The 19,841-nt window shown below is 35.5% G+C and overlaps 1 protein-coding gene across 3 annotated transcripts in view; it reads left to right on the plus strand.

Annotated features, from left to right (window-relative positions):
* ACC (acetyl-CoA carboxylase) overlaps nt 1-15,288 on the plus strand; it is a 143,200-nt gene extending 127,912 nt beyond the window's left edge. For all 3 annotated transcript variants that reach the window (XM_088229246.1, XM_088229247.1, XM_088229245.1), the window contains 11 exons: nt 438-651; nt 1,248-1,452; nt 2,047-2,174; nt 3,776-3,890; nt 5,483-5,660; nt 5,952-6,088; nt 6,906-6,997; nt 8,363-8,428; nt 9,797-9,967; nt 11,275-11,415; nt 13,397-15,288. In XM_088229246.1, the coding sequence (XP_088085372.1) occupies nt 438-651; nt 1,248-1,452; nt 2,047-2,174; nt 3,776-3,890; nt 5,483-5,660; nt 5,952-6,088; nt 6,906-6,997; nt 8,363-8,428; nt 9,797-9,967; nt 11,275-11,415; nt 13,397-13,528 (1,579 nt within the window). In that variant the 3' untranslated portion in view covers nt 13,529-15,288. The remainder of the gene's footprint in view (nt 1-437; nt 652-1,247; nt 1,453-2,046; nt 2,175-3,775; nt 3,891-5,482; nt 5,661-5,951; nt 6,089-6,905; nt 6,998-8,362; nt 8,429-9,796; nt 9,968-11,274; nt 11,416-13,396) is intronic.
* The last annotated feature ends 4,553 nt before the right edge of the window (nt 15,289-19,841 follow it).

Below are 19,841 nucleotides of genomic sequence, written 5' to 3' on the forward strand. Positions count from 1 at the left end.
GCGCCTTCCACCTTTGATTCTTCGGAGAACCTCCTCATTTGTAATGTGGTATCTCCAGGAATTTCCTATTAGTCTTCTATAGGACCACATCTCAAAAGCCTCTAGTCTCCGTTTATCTCTTTCGGATAGGCACCATGTCTCGCAGCCATACAAGATACTCCATACATAGGTCTTGATTAGGAGTATTGTTAGTTTTAGGTCTATATTATTTGATTCTATTATTTTTGACCTTTTATTAAATATATATCTTTCCTTCTGGGAGTAAATAGAATAAATGAACATGGAAAACATGTTTTTACAATATTGTGATCAAAACATTTTCATTAATTTGTCTTGCAGTTTGTAAGAAAAAATTCCAGTTTCAGTTATGCGGTTTTTGTAAAAATCTCTTTAATTGCAAGAGAATAAATAAATCAAGATATAATCCTGTGGCGCAGGTTGGGCCAGCGCGTGATCCAGATAGAGAACTCTCACATCATCCTGACCGGGTACATGGCCCTCAACAAGCTGCTGGGCCGGGAGGTGTACGCTTCCAACAACCAGCTGGGCGGCGTGCAGATCATGCACAACAACGGCATCACCCACAAGACGGAGCCCGCGGACCTGGACGGAGTCTACACCATGCTCAAGTGGCTGAGTTACATGCCGAAGGTGACCCACCGCTTACTCACTCTTGTGTCTTTGGGCCTTACTTATTAGATTTCCTTATACCGGGTTTATATTAAGAATAACTATACCCGGTTTAACTATTTATAACCGATATAAAAAAAGGTTACTTATAAAAATATTCTTATATTATACAGTTCTTACAAGGTTACGTCATTTTGCAAAAAATGTTAGAGATGGGACAAATTGATCAATGTAAAGATGTATAAAATAGATCTGTATAGAACTTGTGTAATAAAACATGTACCTGATAAAAAAAGTATAATTGTCTTATTTTTTTGTGAATAATTGTCTTAAACACACTATAATAGGCTTGTTTTTTCGTTTTTATATAAATTTTCGAAAACAGAGTTTCATGTTTGCATGAAAAAACTGATAACATCGATTTGATCAGTACATGATCAGTGATCAGTAATTTCCCTTCACTAGTGACATTAGTTTGGCTGCTGTCATTTTGATCAAGCTATATTTCATAGACTATAGGACAGGCTAAATGTGTTGAAGTCACCCAGAACAATAAATTTTATCTTCATTGTCAACAATATGTTGACACGGTATTGTTAAAACTTTTTCTTCTACAGGACAAGATGTCGCCAGTGCCGATCGTCCCACCGGCGGACTCCCCGGATCGCGACGTGGAGTTCACGCCCACGCGAGCCCCTTACGACCCGCGCTGGATGCTGATGGGCCGCGCGGCACCCAACGGGGGACCCTGGCAGACCGGCTTCCTGGACCGCGGCTCCTTCTCCGAGATCATGCAGCCTTGGGCGCAGACAGTGGTCACCGGTAAGGGAGGAATCCAAACCCTATGAACTTGTCATGCCATGTCTTTCTCGGTCTTCCTCTATTTCTGAATCCATCAACATTTGCATTATAAATATTTTTAGCCGTTTTTTCGCTTTCCATTCGCTCTACATGTCCAAACCGGCGCAGGGCTCCTTTCTTGATTTTGTCGATAATGCTTGTCTCTGCCTTACATAATGTACGGATCTCAACGGTTGTGCATCTATCCTACATAGTTTTACCACACATTGCCTGAGAGATCGCATTTCGACAGCATTCTGCCTGCTTTCATCCCTGTTTTTCTAAGTCCATACTTTGCTCCCATACATCGGGGTCGGGACCAGGACTCCGTTGTGAACTGCTAATTTTGTCTCTTGCGACAAACAAAATTTAAATTACGATTTATGAAATTGAAATTTTTAAGGATTGATTAGTTCAATGACAAAAAAAGTGTGAAGACCCAGATAGGTTTTCGGGTATGTATGTGGATGGAGTGATTTTGCTGATAAACTTGAATATCAACGTTATTACGTACCCTGAGCCGTTATTTAAAATCTGTCTGCGGAGACTGTAGCTGGTTTGTTTGTTTGATTCCAGGGAGAGGCCGACTGGGAGGTATCCCTGTAGGAGTGATTGCTGTGGAGACGAGAACTGTGGAAGTCACTCTACCAGCAGATCCGGCCAACCCTGACTCTGAAGCCAAGACCATATCGCAAGCGGGACAGGTATTAATTACAGAATTACTTTTACTGTATCCGGGCGAGTCCTGGACGAGTGCTTTTGACTCGGTGGCTGCTGAGAAAAGGGAGATTGAGTGTAGGAAAGTCTGCCCCGTAGTTAAGTGATTAGCATGTTTGCCTGCCATGCTTGTGTTCCTGTGTTCAATTTCTGGGATGGTCAGCATGAAATTTTTGTATTCGGTGGTTTTATTATTATTTTTTTTTTTACACCACAACAGGCCAGGAGGCCCAATTACAGTGGTGAATTACATCACAGAACACCCAGGCCTGAGAAAAATTTCATATTAATTTTTGTGTTCTCACCGGGAATTCAATTCAATTATTTAAATATAACATATACATTACAAACACACATTTAATACGTACATATTATAAAAAAGAAAAAATACATGAAAGAGATTCATGTCAAAGTAGTAGGAGAATCCTGCTCCGGAAAACCCCTTCGGATACATGGAACAGATCAATATCCAGAGCGATGTTGTTCAGCATAGCGGTAGCTCTTCCAACAGGCATAACCATCGGCAGGTTGGTCCAGTATATCGGAATATGAAACGATCTATGCTGACGCTGTCTTAGGTAATTATCAGGAACATACAAACCAATGCTCATCATAATCTCAGGATTATCGACAATACCGCGCAACAATCGATAAAAATGTGTAGTCAAATACGCATTCCTCCATGGCGGCCTCCATGGTGTAGTGGTCAAGACGCTTGACTCACGCACGGAAGGTTCCGGGTTCGATTCCCGGTGAGAACACAAAAATTAAAATGTGATTTTTCTCAAGCCTGGGTGCTCTGTGATGTAATTCACCACTGTAATTAGGCCTCCTGGCCTGTTGTGGTGCAAAAAAAAAAAGTGATGTGATTCCTAGAAAGTGATGTGATTCCTTCTAGTCTCTAAACTGTTGTAGCCGAGCATACCCTGGAGAAACTCGGTCGGGTAGAGCCGAGGATAATACCCGCACTTTCTCATGTAGAGATACCTCAGAAACTCCTTTTGGATTTTCTCTATCATAAGAGAGTACTTCAGTTCATGTGGCCCCCAAATCATCGAGCCACTCTCGAGTCTACTTCGCACCAAGGAGTTGTAAAGAGTTCTCAGTACGCGGGTATTCTCAAAAACCCTGGCAGTACGCAGAACGAATCCCAACATCTTCAATGCATTACCACTGTACCACTGTCGAATCGAACCCGGAACCTTCCTTGACCACTACACCACGGAGGCCGCCTTTTACACTGCAATATTTCACTGTCCCTGAAGTGTAAGACTGATCACTTTGATTTAAGAAGAGGAAGGGGTAGAGGGTTTAAAGTTACCCGATTTGTTCATTTTCATATAAAAAAGTGGGCTGTATTGAAAATTTATTTAGTTAACAATGTTTTGAGTATGTCCAAATGTTTGTAGACGGGCTGGATTTTCTCCGGGTCATAAGCCCTCCATAATTCCTTCTCAAAATGTTTTCCCTCGCTGTTGCAAAAAAATTAAATATGAAGATAATGAATATTTGTTTTTGAAAGCTTTTTTGATGATTATTAACCTGTTTTATTTATAAATATGTGTATACAATGTATTGTTATCTTCAGGTGTGGTACCCTGATTCTGCCTACAAAACTGCCCAAGCCATCAATGACTTCTCCAGAGAAGACTTGCCCATCCTTATCTTTGCCAATTGGAGGGGATTTAGTGGAGGCATGAAAGGTACGTGAAATTTACTTCAATTTCAAATCATTTTCGATGAGCAAATTCAGTGCTACGTAAAATTGTGTATAAAAAATGTAGGAACTGACCGAAGTTTCGTAAAGTAAAACGAGTTTCGGAGTCAGCCCTAAACTTCGACTGAACCGAAATGTGTCAGATTACATTAGGCTGTACTCGAGTGGAAATCAGCTCAATCAGAGATATTTGATGTTGTACATTCAAATAATTATAGTTCTAAAAGTATAGCTTGATTCGAATGACAGTTGTCAGCAAAAGTGACGACATAACTTTGTAGTAACATCTAAGGAGTAATTTATATTGACACACGAAAAATCATTCGTATCTGGCATGATAATTGATTTTTTCAATACAATGCTCGACATATAAATCAACATAATTATATAAAATCAGCTTTCAAACTTTAATAAAACTAATTATTAATGACGTTCTTACAAGGTTACGTCATTTTGCAAAAATGTTAGAGATGAGACAAATTGATCAATGTAAATCGATCGAATAAAAAATAATTCATTTGTTGTTATTCATGAAAAAAAGTATGTAATGTCTTATGTTTTAGTAAATAATTGTCTTAAACATACTATAATAGGCTTGTTTTTGCGTTTTTATATCAATTTTCAGAAACAAAGTTACATGTTTGCATGAAAAGACTGATAAAATCGATTTGATCAGTGATCATTAATTTCCCATCACTAGAGACAATAGTTTGACAGCTGTCATTTTAATCAAGCTATATTTTAAGGGCTATAGTTATTGTATTGCCATTGATGACTATGGTTAGTAGTTCTTCGTATTTATATATTTTTTCTAATTCCTTTATAATAAATTAGTTAAATTTCCTATAGCGTACATTGAAGAACTATTAAAGACTGGGTTTTCCTTAGTGGGAGGGATTTGAGTGGGAAACTCCTTGACGATTTTCCGAATGTTTGAGTTTACTGTTTACCATATTGATGTGCCATATATTTGTTCTTTTTTATATAATTTTTGTGTTTCTGACCCTATATAATATTTGTGATGATATACTCATGTATATGTGTCAATTAATTGCCCGTCCAAACTCAACACAGGACTTTTAGTCCCATGGAGTTGGGACTTATGTCTCAAATAATGTGCAATAAACTACCTATAAGTAAATAAATAATTTACTTTTTTTATTACAATGAACCGAAAAGTTCTAATTAAATTTTTGCCTCGTATTTCATTGTGTATCTTATTTAACACTTATTTCAATGAACTCCTAAGGTTTAAAAATAAAAATGCCTTATTTTGGACGTTTTGAAGTGACTTTGAAGTCAAAATTGTAGGATTTTAATAATATATATTTTTTTTTATTCCAGTAAAATGGCGTAACAGTGCAGAGCCAATTCTACCATATAAAATAAAACATATTTAATGTTGAGATAACTTAAAATATAACACATTAATAAAAAAAAATTACTATAAAATTTCCTATAAAATTTAAACTTAAGTACAAAACTAAAATCAACAAAAATAATCAAATGGGTTCTGAAGTTTTCCCAGCTGCCCAGCTTATGTTTTTTACTAATAATAAAATAATCGATATCTCGCAGACATGTACGAGCAGGTGATGAAGTTTGGCGCGGAGATCGTGTTTGCCCTCCGCCGGGCCTCCGGCCCCGTGCTGGTGTACGTGCCCCCGGGGGGCGAGTTGCGCGGGGGCGCCTGGGCCGTCGTGGACCCCACCATCAACCCCACCTTCATGGAGATGTACGCCGACGCCGAGTCCAGGTACGCTCTTTCAATATGACCATAACTAATAAAAATAACGTTGGACTTAATTCATTTTCCAGACCATGGATATTGCAACGCTCATTGTTCACATTGTATTAAAGAGAAATTACGAAATATTTGTCAGCAAGGAGACAAACTGGAGTCACTTGAACCTATAGATCTCCTGGACTCGCATCGGAACATGTGTCGGAGTCCGGCAGTCCTTGTGGTCGCACGAAAGTGGGTTGTTGCTGCTGCGGGCGGTCGTCTAAAGCGATGCGGACACTGAGAACGCTGTTAATTTTGCAGGGGAGGCGTGCTGGAAGCGGAGGGAATGGTCGAAGTCAAGTACCGGGAGAAGGACATCATAAAGACGATGCACCGAGCGGACCCGGAGCTTGAGCGCTTGGACAAGGAACTGGCGACCCTTAAGCTCGGAAGCGACGGTAATTATTCTATGACTAATATATTTAAAAAATGCATACCCCGTCTTTTTAAATAAAACACACGCAGTAAAATTCCTGTTTTACATTTTTCAAGGGAGCAGCAAAAAAATTTTAAAACTGAGGAAATGAAAAATGTATGGAAAAAATGAAATTACATAAAAGTATAATCATTGTACAAAGAAAATACTAAATATATTGCAGAAAAATTTTAAAAACTGACATAATTGGGGATTATTCATATTCACCTCTGATTTCATCAAAAATATTTTGTATTTTTTCAATCAATACTATAATGTGTTTTTTTTTATTGAATTTTAAAAAGACATGTTTAAATAATTTTATGTATGTACTTAACCTTAAAAAGACGAAAATAAATATGAAATTTTATATTTCTATCGGCAAATTTCCGCATCGTAAGTTATCGATGTAAAGACTTTATTCTTCCTAAATATGCGTCAACCGCATATCACAATTTTGTAAAATGTCAAAATTACAAAATTGTGATATGCGGTTGACGCATATTTAGGAAGAATAAAGTCTTAAAGTTAGACATTTAAACAAAATGGCCAAGTTTGATACAACAATTTACACATTTTTTTTATTTACCCCTTTGGGCAAACGCGGCTCGGTGTCTTTTGACAGATTGAATGAGTTTCAAAAAACTTGAAAGTTGAAACAGAGTTAGGAAAAACGAAAAAAAACATTAATTATTGGGGAATATTTGAACGAGAATGTATGGGAAAAATGGGACATAAACATTTTGGCAGGAAATGTAAAATGTAAAAACGAGGTTTTACTGTTTATAATTTATTTTCAGATTCGAAAAAATCAGAATTGGCGACAGAAATATTAGCCAAGGAGAAAGAAATCAAAGAACGGGAGAAACATCTGATGCCCATCTATCATCAGGTACTAATATTACATCATTTGGTTTATTGAAGAAGTATGGATATTCAAACATAGACAGACAGCGAGCACTCAAACAAGTCGCAAGCCCTTTATTTTTGGCAGCTTCCGTGGAGTAGTAGTCAAGACACTCAACTCACGCACGGAAGGTTCCAGAGTCGATTCCCGGTGAAAATACAAAAATTTAATGTGATTTTTTTCAAGCCTGGGTATTCTGTGCTGTAAAATTCCCCCGCTAATTGGGCCTAAAAAAGCATTTTTATGACAAAAGCTGCATTTTTTCACATATAAAACAGCTTATTGCAATAATTTTTGCATTTTTAACTTCAAAATGGCAAAAACCAAACGTGTTTTACCTTCGTTATCATAAATTTTACTAATAGTCCTTAAAATATAGCTTGACTAGAATGACAATTGTCAGCAAAAGTGACGACATAACTTTGTAGTTACGTCTAAGGAGTGATTTATATGAACACACAAAAAAGCATTAGTATCTGGCGTGTTAATTAATTTTTTTAATACAATGCTTGACTCATAAATCAACATAAATATATAAAATTAGCTTTTAAACTAAAAGAAAACTAAATTAAACCTAATTATTAACGACGTTCTTAAAAGGTTACATCATTTTGCAAAAACGTTAGAGATGGGACAAATTGATCAATGTAAATTGATTGAATAAAAGAAAAATCATTAATTTGATGTTGTTCATGAAAAACAGTATAAATGTCTTATTTTTTGGTGAATAATTGTCTGAAACACACTATAATAGGCTTGTTTTTGCATTTTCATATCAATTTTCGAAACTCTGTTTTCGTGAAAATGAAAATGATATAAATTTTATCCGTTTTTTCATGCAAGAGTTGTTCATGAAAAAACTGATCAAATTTATTTAATCGGTACATGGTCAGTGATCAGTAATTTCCCATCACTAGTGACATTAATTTGACAGCTGTGATTTTAATCAAGCTATATTTTAAGGACTGCAGTATGGAATTCTATCAAGATTTGTCAATAAATAACCTAAATCCATTTGTACAGACTTACGCTTGTGAAAAACTTTAACTGGAAGTATGTATTACTTTTTATCCTTATTAATTTAATTTCTTTCGTTTCTCCTTATGACAATATAAAATAAAATGTGGTTCAAATATGGGCAGAATGGTGAATGCTACACATTGTGTAAACCAGCCAATGACACGGTCACAAGCCTCGTAAATGCATAGACTTTAAAAATCCCCATCTCTAAAATTTTCTCTGTTATATCTCTTGTAATATCTTAAAATACCTTGATAAGGTTTGAATTCTGTTCCCTTTTATGAATCCTTGAATTTCTCTAAATATTTTATAAAATGAATTCTTTTCTAGGTTGCTGTGCAATTTGCCGAACTCCACGATACGCCGGAGAGAATGCTAGAAGTGGGAGCTATTTCCGTGAGTATTTTTGTATTCTGTCGCTGGTGTCCAGACCGGAATCCCGGACGAGTCCTTTCGACTCGGTCGCTGCTCTCAGATTGAAATGCTGAATAAGGAAATTGAGCAGGAAAAAGTCCGTCTTGTACTGTAGGAAATAGCCTATCATGCTTGGGTTCGATTTCTAGGAAGGTATGCGAGAAATATTTGAAAAGGCGGTTCTACACTGAAATGTTTCTTGTACAATGGAAAATTAACATTTATCTCCAATCTTATCTACAAAGTAAAATCAACATAATACAACATACATGAGAAGGTAGTATAGAAGTCTAGGCATCCACAGGGCTTATGGCCTGTCATTGGCTGGTTTAAGTGGCCACTTTACAAACTGCGTAATATTTCTTCTCTACAGTGTTTTTCATCTCTGTTGTATTATGTTGATATTAACAGCCCTAGGGGGGGTTGAATCCAGTCCTTGTCTACAAAATTTGGACAAACTCAAAACATTGTCTAAAAAGTAATATCAAATTTTCTGTACGAAAAATGTAATGTACAGTTAAACCCCTAAATTACGTTTTTTAAGGGAGTGGCGAACAAAATGTAAATGGAGGGTACTGAAATAAAAATATTTCAATCAAAAAATTAATTTTTATTTTGAAATTTATAAAGAAATGCTTGCTTGACCCATTTTTTTATTGTAACTTTTTAAAATATAATATTTTTAAATAATGAATGTCCGTAAAACACAATAAGCATCTTTAAAATGGCATCAATAAATGTTCAAACAGCAATCTGTTTGTAAAATTACAGCCGAAAAACACAAAAATGTTGGGAATCAATATCTGTAAAGCAGAAACACACAAATTGCCTTTAAATTACAACTAAAAATACACAAAAATGGCGGCAATAATTTCATCTATCGATTTAACTTACCAACAAGTTGGTATAATTATAGAGACTAACTTCAGACTCTTGAGCTGTCAGTTTTCAGTAGGGATTGCAATTTCTTCCTACCGACAAGTTGGTGCAATGACTAGAGACTAACTTCAGATTCATGAGCTGTCAAAAACGCTGAAATGGCGGCAATAAATGTCCGCAAAACACAATAAACTGTCTTTAAAATCACAACTAAAATTATAAATTTCTCTGACAAAAAAGTTGATATAATTATATAGACTAACTTCAGACTCTTGAGCTGTCAGTTTTCAGTGCGGATTGCAAATTTCTCCGACGCTAATTGTGGAAAAAAAAACCTAAAACTTGGTTTAAAATGTACTACAAAATTCAATGGGACTTCAAAAATTATATGAAAATCGCATGAAAACGCAAATTGCGGGGACATAATTTTGAAGTATACACATTTTTTTTCTCTAAATCTCGTCTTTGTAGGAGGTGATTTCGTGGAGGAGATCCCGCAACGTGCTGTACTGGCGCCTGCGCAGGCTGCTGCTGCAGCACCGGGGGGCGCGCCAGCTGCTGGCCGCGCGGCCCGAGCTCGGCCACGGCCAGGCGGCCGCCATGCTGCGCAGGTGGTTTGTGGAGGACCGCGGCGCCGCCGAGGTGACCTTTATTATGTTACATAATATTATATCCCGCATGCACTGACACGTCAGGAGGCCCCCATGCCGCCCGGGTGGTTTCTGGAAGACTGCGACGCCATGGATGTATCCTATCTTTTTCTTTTCAAAAAGTAACAATGAATCCCGTCACAATATTTGGCTTGATTATTATTTTTTCAATAATACGAAACTAAATTGCTTGCAAATGCTCTCACTCAGTCGAAACAAAATTGGTTGAAATTTTGACTTTTGAAATATTCAGTTGAATGTATTTTTTTTTTGTATGTTTTTTGCATAAAATACTTATTTACACACTGTTGTAATTACTGTCTGTTGCAACAAATTTAGACCTTAATAACTGCCTAAATAATCCAGCCCGTCTCCAAACATTTTGACATACTCAAAACATTGCTGATTAATCTAACTGTTAAAAGAAGAAGTATAAAAAATGGAAAATTGTTTTTAGGCGTTGCCTAGTAGGTGAATTGATTCAGCCGGATGAATCTCACCCACATGATAATGGTTTCAGCTCTTTTACTTCACAAAAGTCAACAGATGGAGTAGCTGAGGAAATGTGGATGTTTAAACATAGGCAGAATGGTGAATGTTACACAGTGTGTAAAAAGTGGCCACTTAAACCAGCCAATGAAAGGTCATAAGCCCTGTAAATGCCTAGACTTCCATATTCCCTTCTCTAAAATGTTCTCCTTCCTTGTGGAAATTTGTTAAATTAATGACTACCTAGGGCAGTGGTGGCCAGCATTTGTGTACCATGCGCCAATTTTTTCACAGACAAGGTCAGATGCGCCATACAACTTGAACTTTTAAAAACTTTTAAAGCCGAAAAATTTAAAATACGGATTCAGTTATGCCGCCTATTTTAAAATAATGCCACGTTTGGCGCATGCGCCACAGTTTGGCCACCACTGCCCTAGGGGGTGAAATCCTGGCTTACAGCTGAACGTTCATAAGCCCTCTAAATGCCTAGACTTCCATATTCCCTTCTACTCAATCTTCATTATCAAGGTATACTTAACTTATTAATATTTTCATTTTAACAGTGATTACTAAATATTACATGGACCTAATAAGTAATATTTACAAGAACAGCTTGACAAAAGACTCTATATGTTTCGATGTAATATTTAGTAATCACTGTTAATATAAAATAGGATGAGATTCATTAGTTAAGTATACCTTGATAAAGAAGCCTGTGTAGCTTTGAAACCGGTCGGTAGAAAAAAAAAAAACAAAAGTGTTTAAAATATAGTTGTTTTATAATTAGTTAATTATTTATGATTTCTTCAGGGCTACCAGTGGGAGAGCAGCAACCAGTCGGTGTGCGAGTGGTTGGACAAGCAGCTGTCGGACAGCCAGTCCGTTCTCAGTCAGAACATACGCGCCGTTACCAAGGACGCCCAGATCAGCAGGATCAAGGAGAGCTTAGACGTAAGAACTCACTACGTTTATCTATCTCAACATTTTATTTTAGGGAGGAGACTAAATATGAATGAAAAAAGCAAACTGCAAAATGTAAAAATGAATACAGTGGAATTATAATATACCAGAAGTCGCGAAGAACCAACTTTGTATACATCGTACTGTGTCCAAAAGTCCCCCTTTCTACCTGCATCACAATATCCATCCGCATCCGCCAACAATATACATAAATATAATGATGAAAGTAGGTTAAATGCTGTCGAGATGCGATCGCTCAGGTGAATGTGTGGTAAAACGATGTATGATAGGGTAGAATCAAGAAAGGGGTGCTGCGTTGGTTTGAACATGTATTGAACGCGTTTAACTCACAAAACGCCATTAAACCCGCTCAAAGTTACTGCATGATGTGGTGTTTTTGCTGGAGGTGTCATCGAGCCTAATTTTTTCAAAAACGCCGCTGGCCAAACGACTAATGTGGACGGCGAGCGCTACAGAGCCATGCTCAACGTCTTCTTAGTTATGCCCAGTGAGGTGTTTATATAGAAAAGAAAAAAATATGGGCAGAATGGTGAATGTTATACAGTGTGTAAAGTGGCCACTTAAACCAGGCATTGACAGGTCATAAGCCCCGTAGATGCCTAGACTTCTATATTACCTTCTCTTAAATGTTCTTCATCTCTGTTGTAGTATGTTAATATAAACAGCTCCCCGGGGAGTTGAATCCAGTCCTTGTGTACAAAAATTTGGACAAACTCAAAATATTGTTGATAAAAATAAAATTTTATAAAAATTGGCTTAGATTAAAAATCTATTAACAAATAAAAAAAATTACAAAAGGCACGGAACTTCCTCATTCAAAAGCAGAACTAATGTTTTTATTCATAAAAAAAAATACAGCTAAATAATATCGGGTGACAATTTTTGCACCACATTGTATTTATAAGTTTGAAAACTTCATATTTTTAATTGAATCGGCATTCACTTCGTAACACTTCATTATAAATTATTATGAAATATGCCAACACCTTAGATAAGAATAAAAACCCCCTGCTCTAAGTTTCACTGATTAATCTGTTTATTTTTTGTTTAGATTCGATGACATTGTGAACAATATTCTGTGTTTATTATATTAGTTTTATATCACCCGTCGATGGGAGGAGTGCTCTCCCGAAACTATAGTTGTGTTCTTGTAAAAGAATAAAATTGTGTAACACTGATAACAAAGTTTTATTTTCATAATAATTTATTGAAAACTTCATCTCAAAACTTCCTTTTTTGACATTCATCCTTTATATCCTGTACCCTTTGTATGTTCATCCAGGATATTGAATACTCTCACTAATTCAGAATAAATTTCTTAGATATATTAATTTTAAGATGGGGCTTTCTACTAATCAATTAAATTATAACAAAATTTTAGACTCTTAAATTGACTAAATTGCAAGAACGAAGAACATCGACCGATCTTACGACTTCATATAAAATAATAAAACCAATGTTTGCTACCCCTGATCTACTGAAATTGATTTCATTCTATGTACCACCTAGATTAAGCAGAACATCTACAATATTTTATTGTCAAAATTCTCGAACGGTAGCTCAATATAACTCACCTATTGTTAGATTACAGAATACCGGGAATGAATATGCATCACATTTTGATATATTTAGTTTATCTCTGCCTAACTTAAAAAATAAAGTGACCAACATATTTTTATCAAAAAGAGCAATTCATCTTCAGCAGATTGGGTTGGAATAGTTATAATTTGATTGATTAATGTATTTTGTTATTGTATAATTTCTTTAAAATATATATGTATTTCAAGTAATTCATAACGTGTACACTACGAGTATATTAATATTTCATGCTCGATTTTTTTTTTAATATTTTTATTTTTAAGCACTTTTTATACCACATATATGTAAATGGCAGAAATGCCATATATAAATAAATAAATAATGAAATTTATTTATTTTTTGTCTCATACAGATATGCCCCGAAGTTGCGATGGATGCAGCGTCAGAAATATTCCGACTCCTGTCTCCCTCGCAGCGCGCGGAGATCATACGGACCCTCACGCAAGTGGAGCTCGAGGAAGAGAAGCAGCAATCTATGCAATAGGGCGAGAAGCCGTCTCATTAATCACACAACTGTATTCTTCAGACCGTATAAGCAATTAATAAGGGAATATGGAAGTCTAGGGGCTCTGGCCTGTCATTGTCTATCTCGATAACTCTACAGGGGGTGGATTCCAGCCCTTGTTTTCAATTTTTCACCAGGTGAAATTATTCAGCCAGAAGAATCTCACCTACATCAATAAAGGTTTCAGATGGAGGAATCCAAGACATACGTATGTTTAAACATCGACAGGACGGTGAATGTTACATAACGTATAATGTGATTACTCTAAACAGCCAATGTCATGAGCTTAATTTCCCAGGGGATAAGTAAGAGAAGATAGATTGCCGCTTTCTCTGCATTCATACATCTTCTCACGCGCTCACGGCGATTATTCCGACTTTTGACATGTCTATCTTTAAGTATTTCTTGAATTCGGTCATGCCATGTCTTTCTCGTTTTCTGCAACCATCAACATTCACATAGTAAATCCTTTTTGCCGTTCTTTCGCTTTGTATATATGTTTATTTCCATATTCCCTTCTTAATAAGGTCTCCATCTCTGTTTAAATATGTGTAACAGTTTTCCGACAGTTTTGTAAGGTTCGGTTTTATAAACATCTATCAAACTTCCGAAAGTGTAACGAACCGTTGGCCGTTCGTTACAATAACCGACGGTTTTGTGCTCTATAAAATATTTTTGCTAACGGACGGTCGCCGGTAAGCATTTTCATAGAAATTCGAATTTTAGTCGCAGCTTCTATATTTTTTGTCAATTGTCTATGAAAAAACTTTTTATCTAAGCTCTTTCCGTCAAACCCGAACGTCGCGAATTGGTATTCACTGAATTAAAAAATACATCAAATACAAATACTGACAATTTTGAATGAAGTTTTTACATGTATTTTTACATTTTTTTCTGATGCATCAGACTAAAGTTGATTATAAAATACCACCACGCAGAGTAAAAAACATATAAAACTGGTAATTCAACTAAATCCCAAAATAATGAATATCTGCATGTTAATTGGGTGGAGATTTGATCAAATAACAATGTGATAAAACAACTGTCATGTCAAAAATGGCAGCGGCGCCGAAGGTAACAGACCGTAATGCGTTTAACCGGCCGAAATCGGCCAGTAACCATTTAACCATAGATTTAATGACTCGTAACGCTACGAACGTTTATAAAACGCAATTATCGGCTGGTATACCAAATATTAATCAAAAATGGTATCGAGTTAACGAACGGATGTTTATAAAACCGGCCCTAAATCCGCTAAAATCCAAGAAAGGTTTTTTTCCCATTGGTCTGGGTGTTGTGGTGTATTTTTCATAACTGCCTTCCATATCTTCTTTCCCGCTTAACTCTTGTACATGGGAGTCAGAGCCACGATTATAAACGCTATCTTCATCGGTGCATATCGAGACGGTAAATTTGTGTATATTTGTAAGAAAATTCAAAGTATATCTTCGTTGATAACCGGTAATTGAACATGTTAAGAAAAAAAAAATTGTAAACATATCATATTTTTCATACCGAAAACTTAATTTTACTTTGTAGATAAAATTTAAGCCAATTTTTTACTTCCCATCAGAATATAGGCCCAGGGCTAAATACGCTGACGTCAATGTGACCTGAGTATTCTTTTTAAAAATAAAAATAACCCCATTTAAATTAATATATCGAGTTTCTCTTCTGACATTTCTTGGTGGATCTGGGGTATTTATTATATTGTTTATTTTTGAAAAAAAGAAGAAAAACAGTAGCGAGCGGTGCTTTTTTATAGGTAATCTGCAAAAAATGTTCATTAATTTCTCCCTACATATAAGTAACTAGCAGACCTGACAAGACGTTGTCCTGACCGAACATTGGCTTGCCTGCTATTATCTTGGAAAAATACTTTGAATTGATAAGTAGGTACCTTTTTTTGGTTGAATTCCAAAAATAATTAATTTTCAAATATGGAATTCTTTTTACAAATGTCAAACTCGGCTCTTCTCACCAATAGGGGTTCAGTTTATTCATAAATGTGAGTTTTTTTAAAATTGTATGTTAAATGTAAATGTTAGTTAATATTATATTAGTATCACAAAAAATCCAGTAAAAATAAATAAATGGGAAGAAATTATAAGGAATGTAAGGAAATAATCTGATTGAGATCCTATAAAAGCTGAACATATTTTCATTTTTTTTGTAAATGCATTCTCCTCGAATGCAACCCTGGTAGATCGATGAATAAAACATTTGTGCTCCTTACTTCTTTTTTACATATTAGATTGAAGATTTTAATATCTACGAACACGCACAGCGCAAAGATCTATATTTCTATGAAAACCGCATGTAAATCGGTTTAGCCTTTTAGGAGGAGTTCAGTGACATCACATGTACAGAGGAATTATATATATAAAGATAAATGTAATGTAAATGGCTATTTTTCTGAGGTTCTGTGAACGTCATCTCTCCACTTCAACTGTTGACAAGAGAAGATTGTTACCATTAATCCATCAAATCAACTCAAACAGCAACTATTATTAACTCTTGTACGAATGTTTATGTACAATGACATTCAGTAGGTATTATTTGCATTATGATTGAAATGTCAACACGAAGCATCGTGCCGATTCCTTCTACATGTAGAGCGCCACATGTCCTATGTCATATGTACAATATAAAAGAAGAATAGGCCTTAGGAAATCATATTCAAAACACGATTTTTCAAATAGACAATCTTCAAATAATATATCTAATCTGCAAGCTTACTTAAGGAGAAAATAACAGCAATCGATTTTAAGAATTTAAATACAGTATACATATTTGTATGACAAACTAAGCTGATGTAATCTGCTAGTTTCTTCGTTCATATTTATGTTTATTTTCGGAGGAATATACATTTAAACGGTGACAGTAATTTATAAAAAAAATAAATTATTCTTCCATAAATATAACTACGCTATCGCTTGTATAGACGATTCGCCCCTGCCCGCTAAGCCTCTTTTTTAAGAGGCTTATCAGCAGGTGGGATTATGAAAATACACCACAACACCCAGACCAATTGAGAAAAAAATATTTATCGACTTCTTTTTTACAAATGGCGAGAATAGAATCCGCTACGCTAGTTTCACAATTAGCCATCTGACCGACTGCGCCACGGCGCCTGTAATTAAAACGTAGTTTTAGTTTTGACGACTTGTTGAAAAGTGGTGAAAACTAAAAAATATATTTTATTTATTATAAATATTGATATTTAAATTGTTGAACGCGGGATATCATGAAGTGCTTCAAATAAGATTTTTCGAATGACAAATAAGTTATTTTTAGTCAAATAAAGAATCAAAAATATTTTGAGTTTGTCCAAATTTTTGTAGACAAGGACTGGATTCAACTCCCCGGAGAGCTGTTTATATTAACGTATTACAACAGAGATGAAGAACATTTAAGAGAAGGTAATATAGAAGTCTAGGCATCTACAGGGCTTATGACCTGTCAATGGCTGGTTTAAGTGGCCACTTTACACATTGTGTAACATTCTGCCAATATTTGTATATCTATATTCCATCAATTCTTTCATCTGTTGATGTTTGTGAAGTTAAAGAGCTGAAACCTTTATTTATGCGGGTGAGACTTCTATATTACCTTCTCTTAAATTTTCTTCATCTCTGTTGTAATATGTTAAAATAAGGAATCAATACAATCAAATCTTTGTTTTATTTATTTTGTTACAAGAGTGTTGTATTTGCCTACCTAAAATCTTAAACATTTTGTATGTGACTTGTTCTCTTATCTTCGTTCGTAAAATGAGTTTCTTGTGGATCGATTGATGGCAATTTTAGTTATAAACATTGTCTCAAATTTATGTTTAATGTACTTTTCTGCTCAATGTGAATATCCTTCACAATAAACTATGTTTGTTATATTGTATACTTTTATAGGAGAACTGGGAATGTTGGCGTGCGTAAAATTTGTAAAACTATCCCTCTGGAATATGCACCTCGGTCCCGGGCAGTAGGGAATGGCCCCTACACGCTTCCTATGCCCGTCCATCCCCGAATATTGCTTCCCAGGGTATCTACCCTCGGCCCACACCGCGTCGACTCTATTTTACCCTCGATGATCAGATGCAACAGCTCATATTTTTCACCCCGAGTACATGACCAAACTAAGACACCCTTTGAACTTTGATGTTTTTCAGCAACTATCCATCAACTCCCTATCAACTCCAGCTCTCTGAAGAGCGTTTGTGTTGCTGATCATATCCATCCGGTGTAGTGTAGCATTCGACATCTGTACCTTATAGCTGAAAGGCTGGAAATCACATTTAAAAAAAAATGAAGTTATGAATGCCATTTTGTTAATATATTTAGATTCTATTAATGCTAAAAACATTGGTGTCCTCCGGTATACCACTATTTTTATAATTCAATTCATTTATTTTAAATATAACAAATACATTACAAAAATATATTCAATACGTACATATTATAAAAAAGAAACAAAAATACATGAAAGAGACTCATGTCAAAGTAGTTGAAGAATCCTGCTCCGGAAAACCCCTTCGGATACATGGAACAGATCAATATCCAGAGCGATGTTGTTCAGCATAGCGGTAGCCCTTCCAACAGGCATAACCATAGGCAGGTTGGTCCTGAATATCGGAATATGAAACAATCTATGCTGACGCTGTCTTAGGTAATTATCAGGAACATACAAACCAATGCTCTTCGTAATTTCAGAATTATCTATCATACCGCGCAACAATCGATAAAAATGTGTAGTCAAATACACATTCCTTCTAGTCTCTAAACTGTTGTAGCCGAGCATACCCTGGAGAAACTCGGTCGGGTAGAGCCGAGGATAATACCCGCACTCTCTCATGTAGAGATATCTCAGAAACTTCTTTTGGATTTTCTCTATCATAAGAGAGTACTTCAGTTCATTTGGCCCCCAAATCATCGAGCCACTCTCGAGTCTACTTCGCACCAAGGAATTGTAAAGAGTTCTCAGTATGCGGGTATTTTCGAAAACCCTGGCAGTACGCAGAACAAATCCTAACACTACTGAAATAGCTTGATCTAAAACACCAGTACTACTGTAGTGCAGTAATAATACTCTGCTGGTAATTAAAGCAATGGATACCGAATAAATTCCACAATTTTTATAACGAACTATCTCTGACGCAGCAGATTAAGTCTTATTTTCATAACCAACCATACTTGACCATTATGTAATTTTTTTTCCGTTAATTTCATTATTTTACTTTGCCTTTTTCCACATGCTGTTTACTTTTAATTACTGTTTTATCTCTATTAATATCACGTCATTAAATTTATATTTACCAGTTTCTTTCATAAATAATTCATGTTTTAATTAATGGCACGTAATTTAATGTTTTTGGCCTTAAGATAGTTTTATGAATGCATTGTCTTTCATCCAATATTCTGCATTACTTTTTATACTGAAGTCCGAGAAGGAATTAGCGCAGTTAGAACAAAAAACATTGAAGTCCCATATGTATTTAATTGTCCATATTTTTCTTCAATATCCTTATCAGAAGCCTATAAATCCAAAAAAACAGTAATAAATTGTGTTTTTACTTCGAGGGATACATTTGAAACAGTTTTACAACTTCAAACCGCTCTCCTGAACAATTTACCAAATGTGACTTCCAGCATTTCAGCTTTAAGGGACAGATATTATTCTAATTCTTTAAAATGGGGGTCAGTGCTCTATGAGCTCTTTAAAGAGCCTGACTACTGGGTGCAGGTTCCAGCATCTAGCATTCTACAGCGTACCCGCATTTCAAACGCTTCTAATCGGTTCATGTTGCTTACTTTGAGGGTCCATGGTTCAACTTCTTATAAGAATACAGCCACGCGTAGCATCTAACCTTTCTCTAATGAAATTTCAAATTAAGATTGTCGCTGCAGAAAATAAGTCTCATTTTTTCATAATTATAGTTCTTAAAATATACTTTGATTTTAAATGACAGCTGCCAAATTAATGTCAAATGTGATGGGAAATTACTGATCACTGATCACTGATCATGTACCGATCAAATTGATTCTATCAGTTTTTCATGCAAACATGAAACTCTGCTTCCAAAAATTGATATAAAAACGCAAAAACATGCCTATTATAGTGTGTTTAAGACAATTATTCACCAAAAAATAATACATTTATTCATGAACAACATCAAATGAATTGATTTTTATTTGATCAATTTACATTGATCAATTTCTCAAAAATGATGTAACCTTGTAAGAACGTCGTTAATAATTAGGTTTATTTTAGTTTTAAAGCTGATTTTATGTAATTA

Source organism: Micrasema longulum, unplaced genomic scaffold (genome assembly GCF_059751315.1).
Source record: "Micrasema longulum isolate JH-2025_06_02 unplaced genomic scaffold, ASM5975131v1 h1tg000654l, whole genome shotgun sequence".
Classification (NCBI taxonomy): domain Eukaryota; kingdom Metazoa; phylum Arthropoda; class Insecta; order Trichoptera; family Brachycentridae; genus Micrasema; species Micrasema longulum.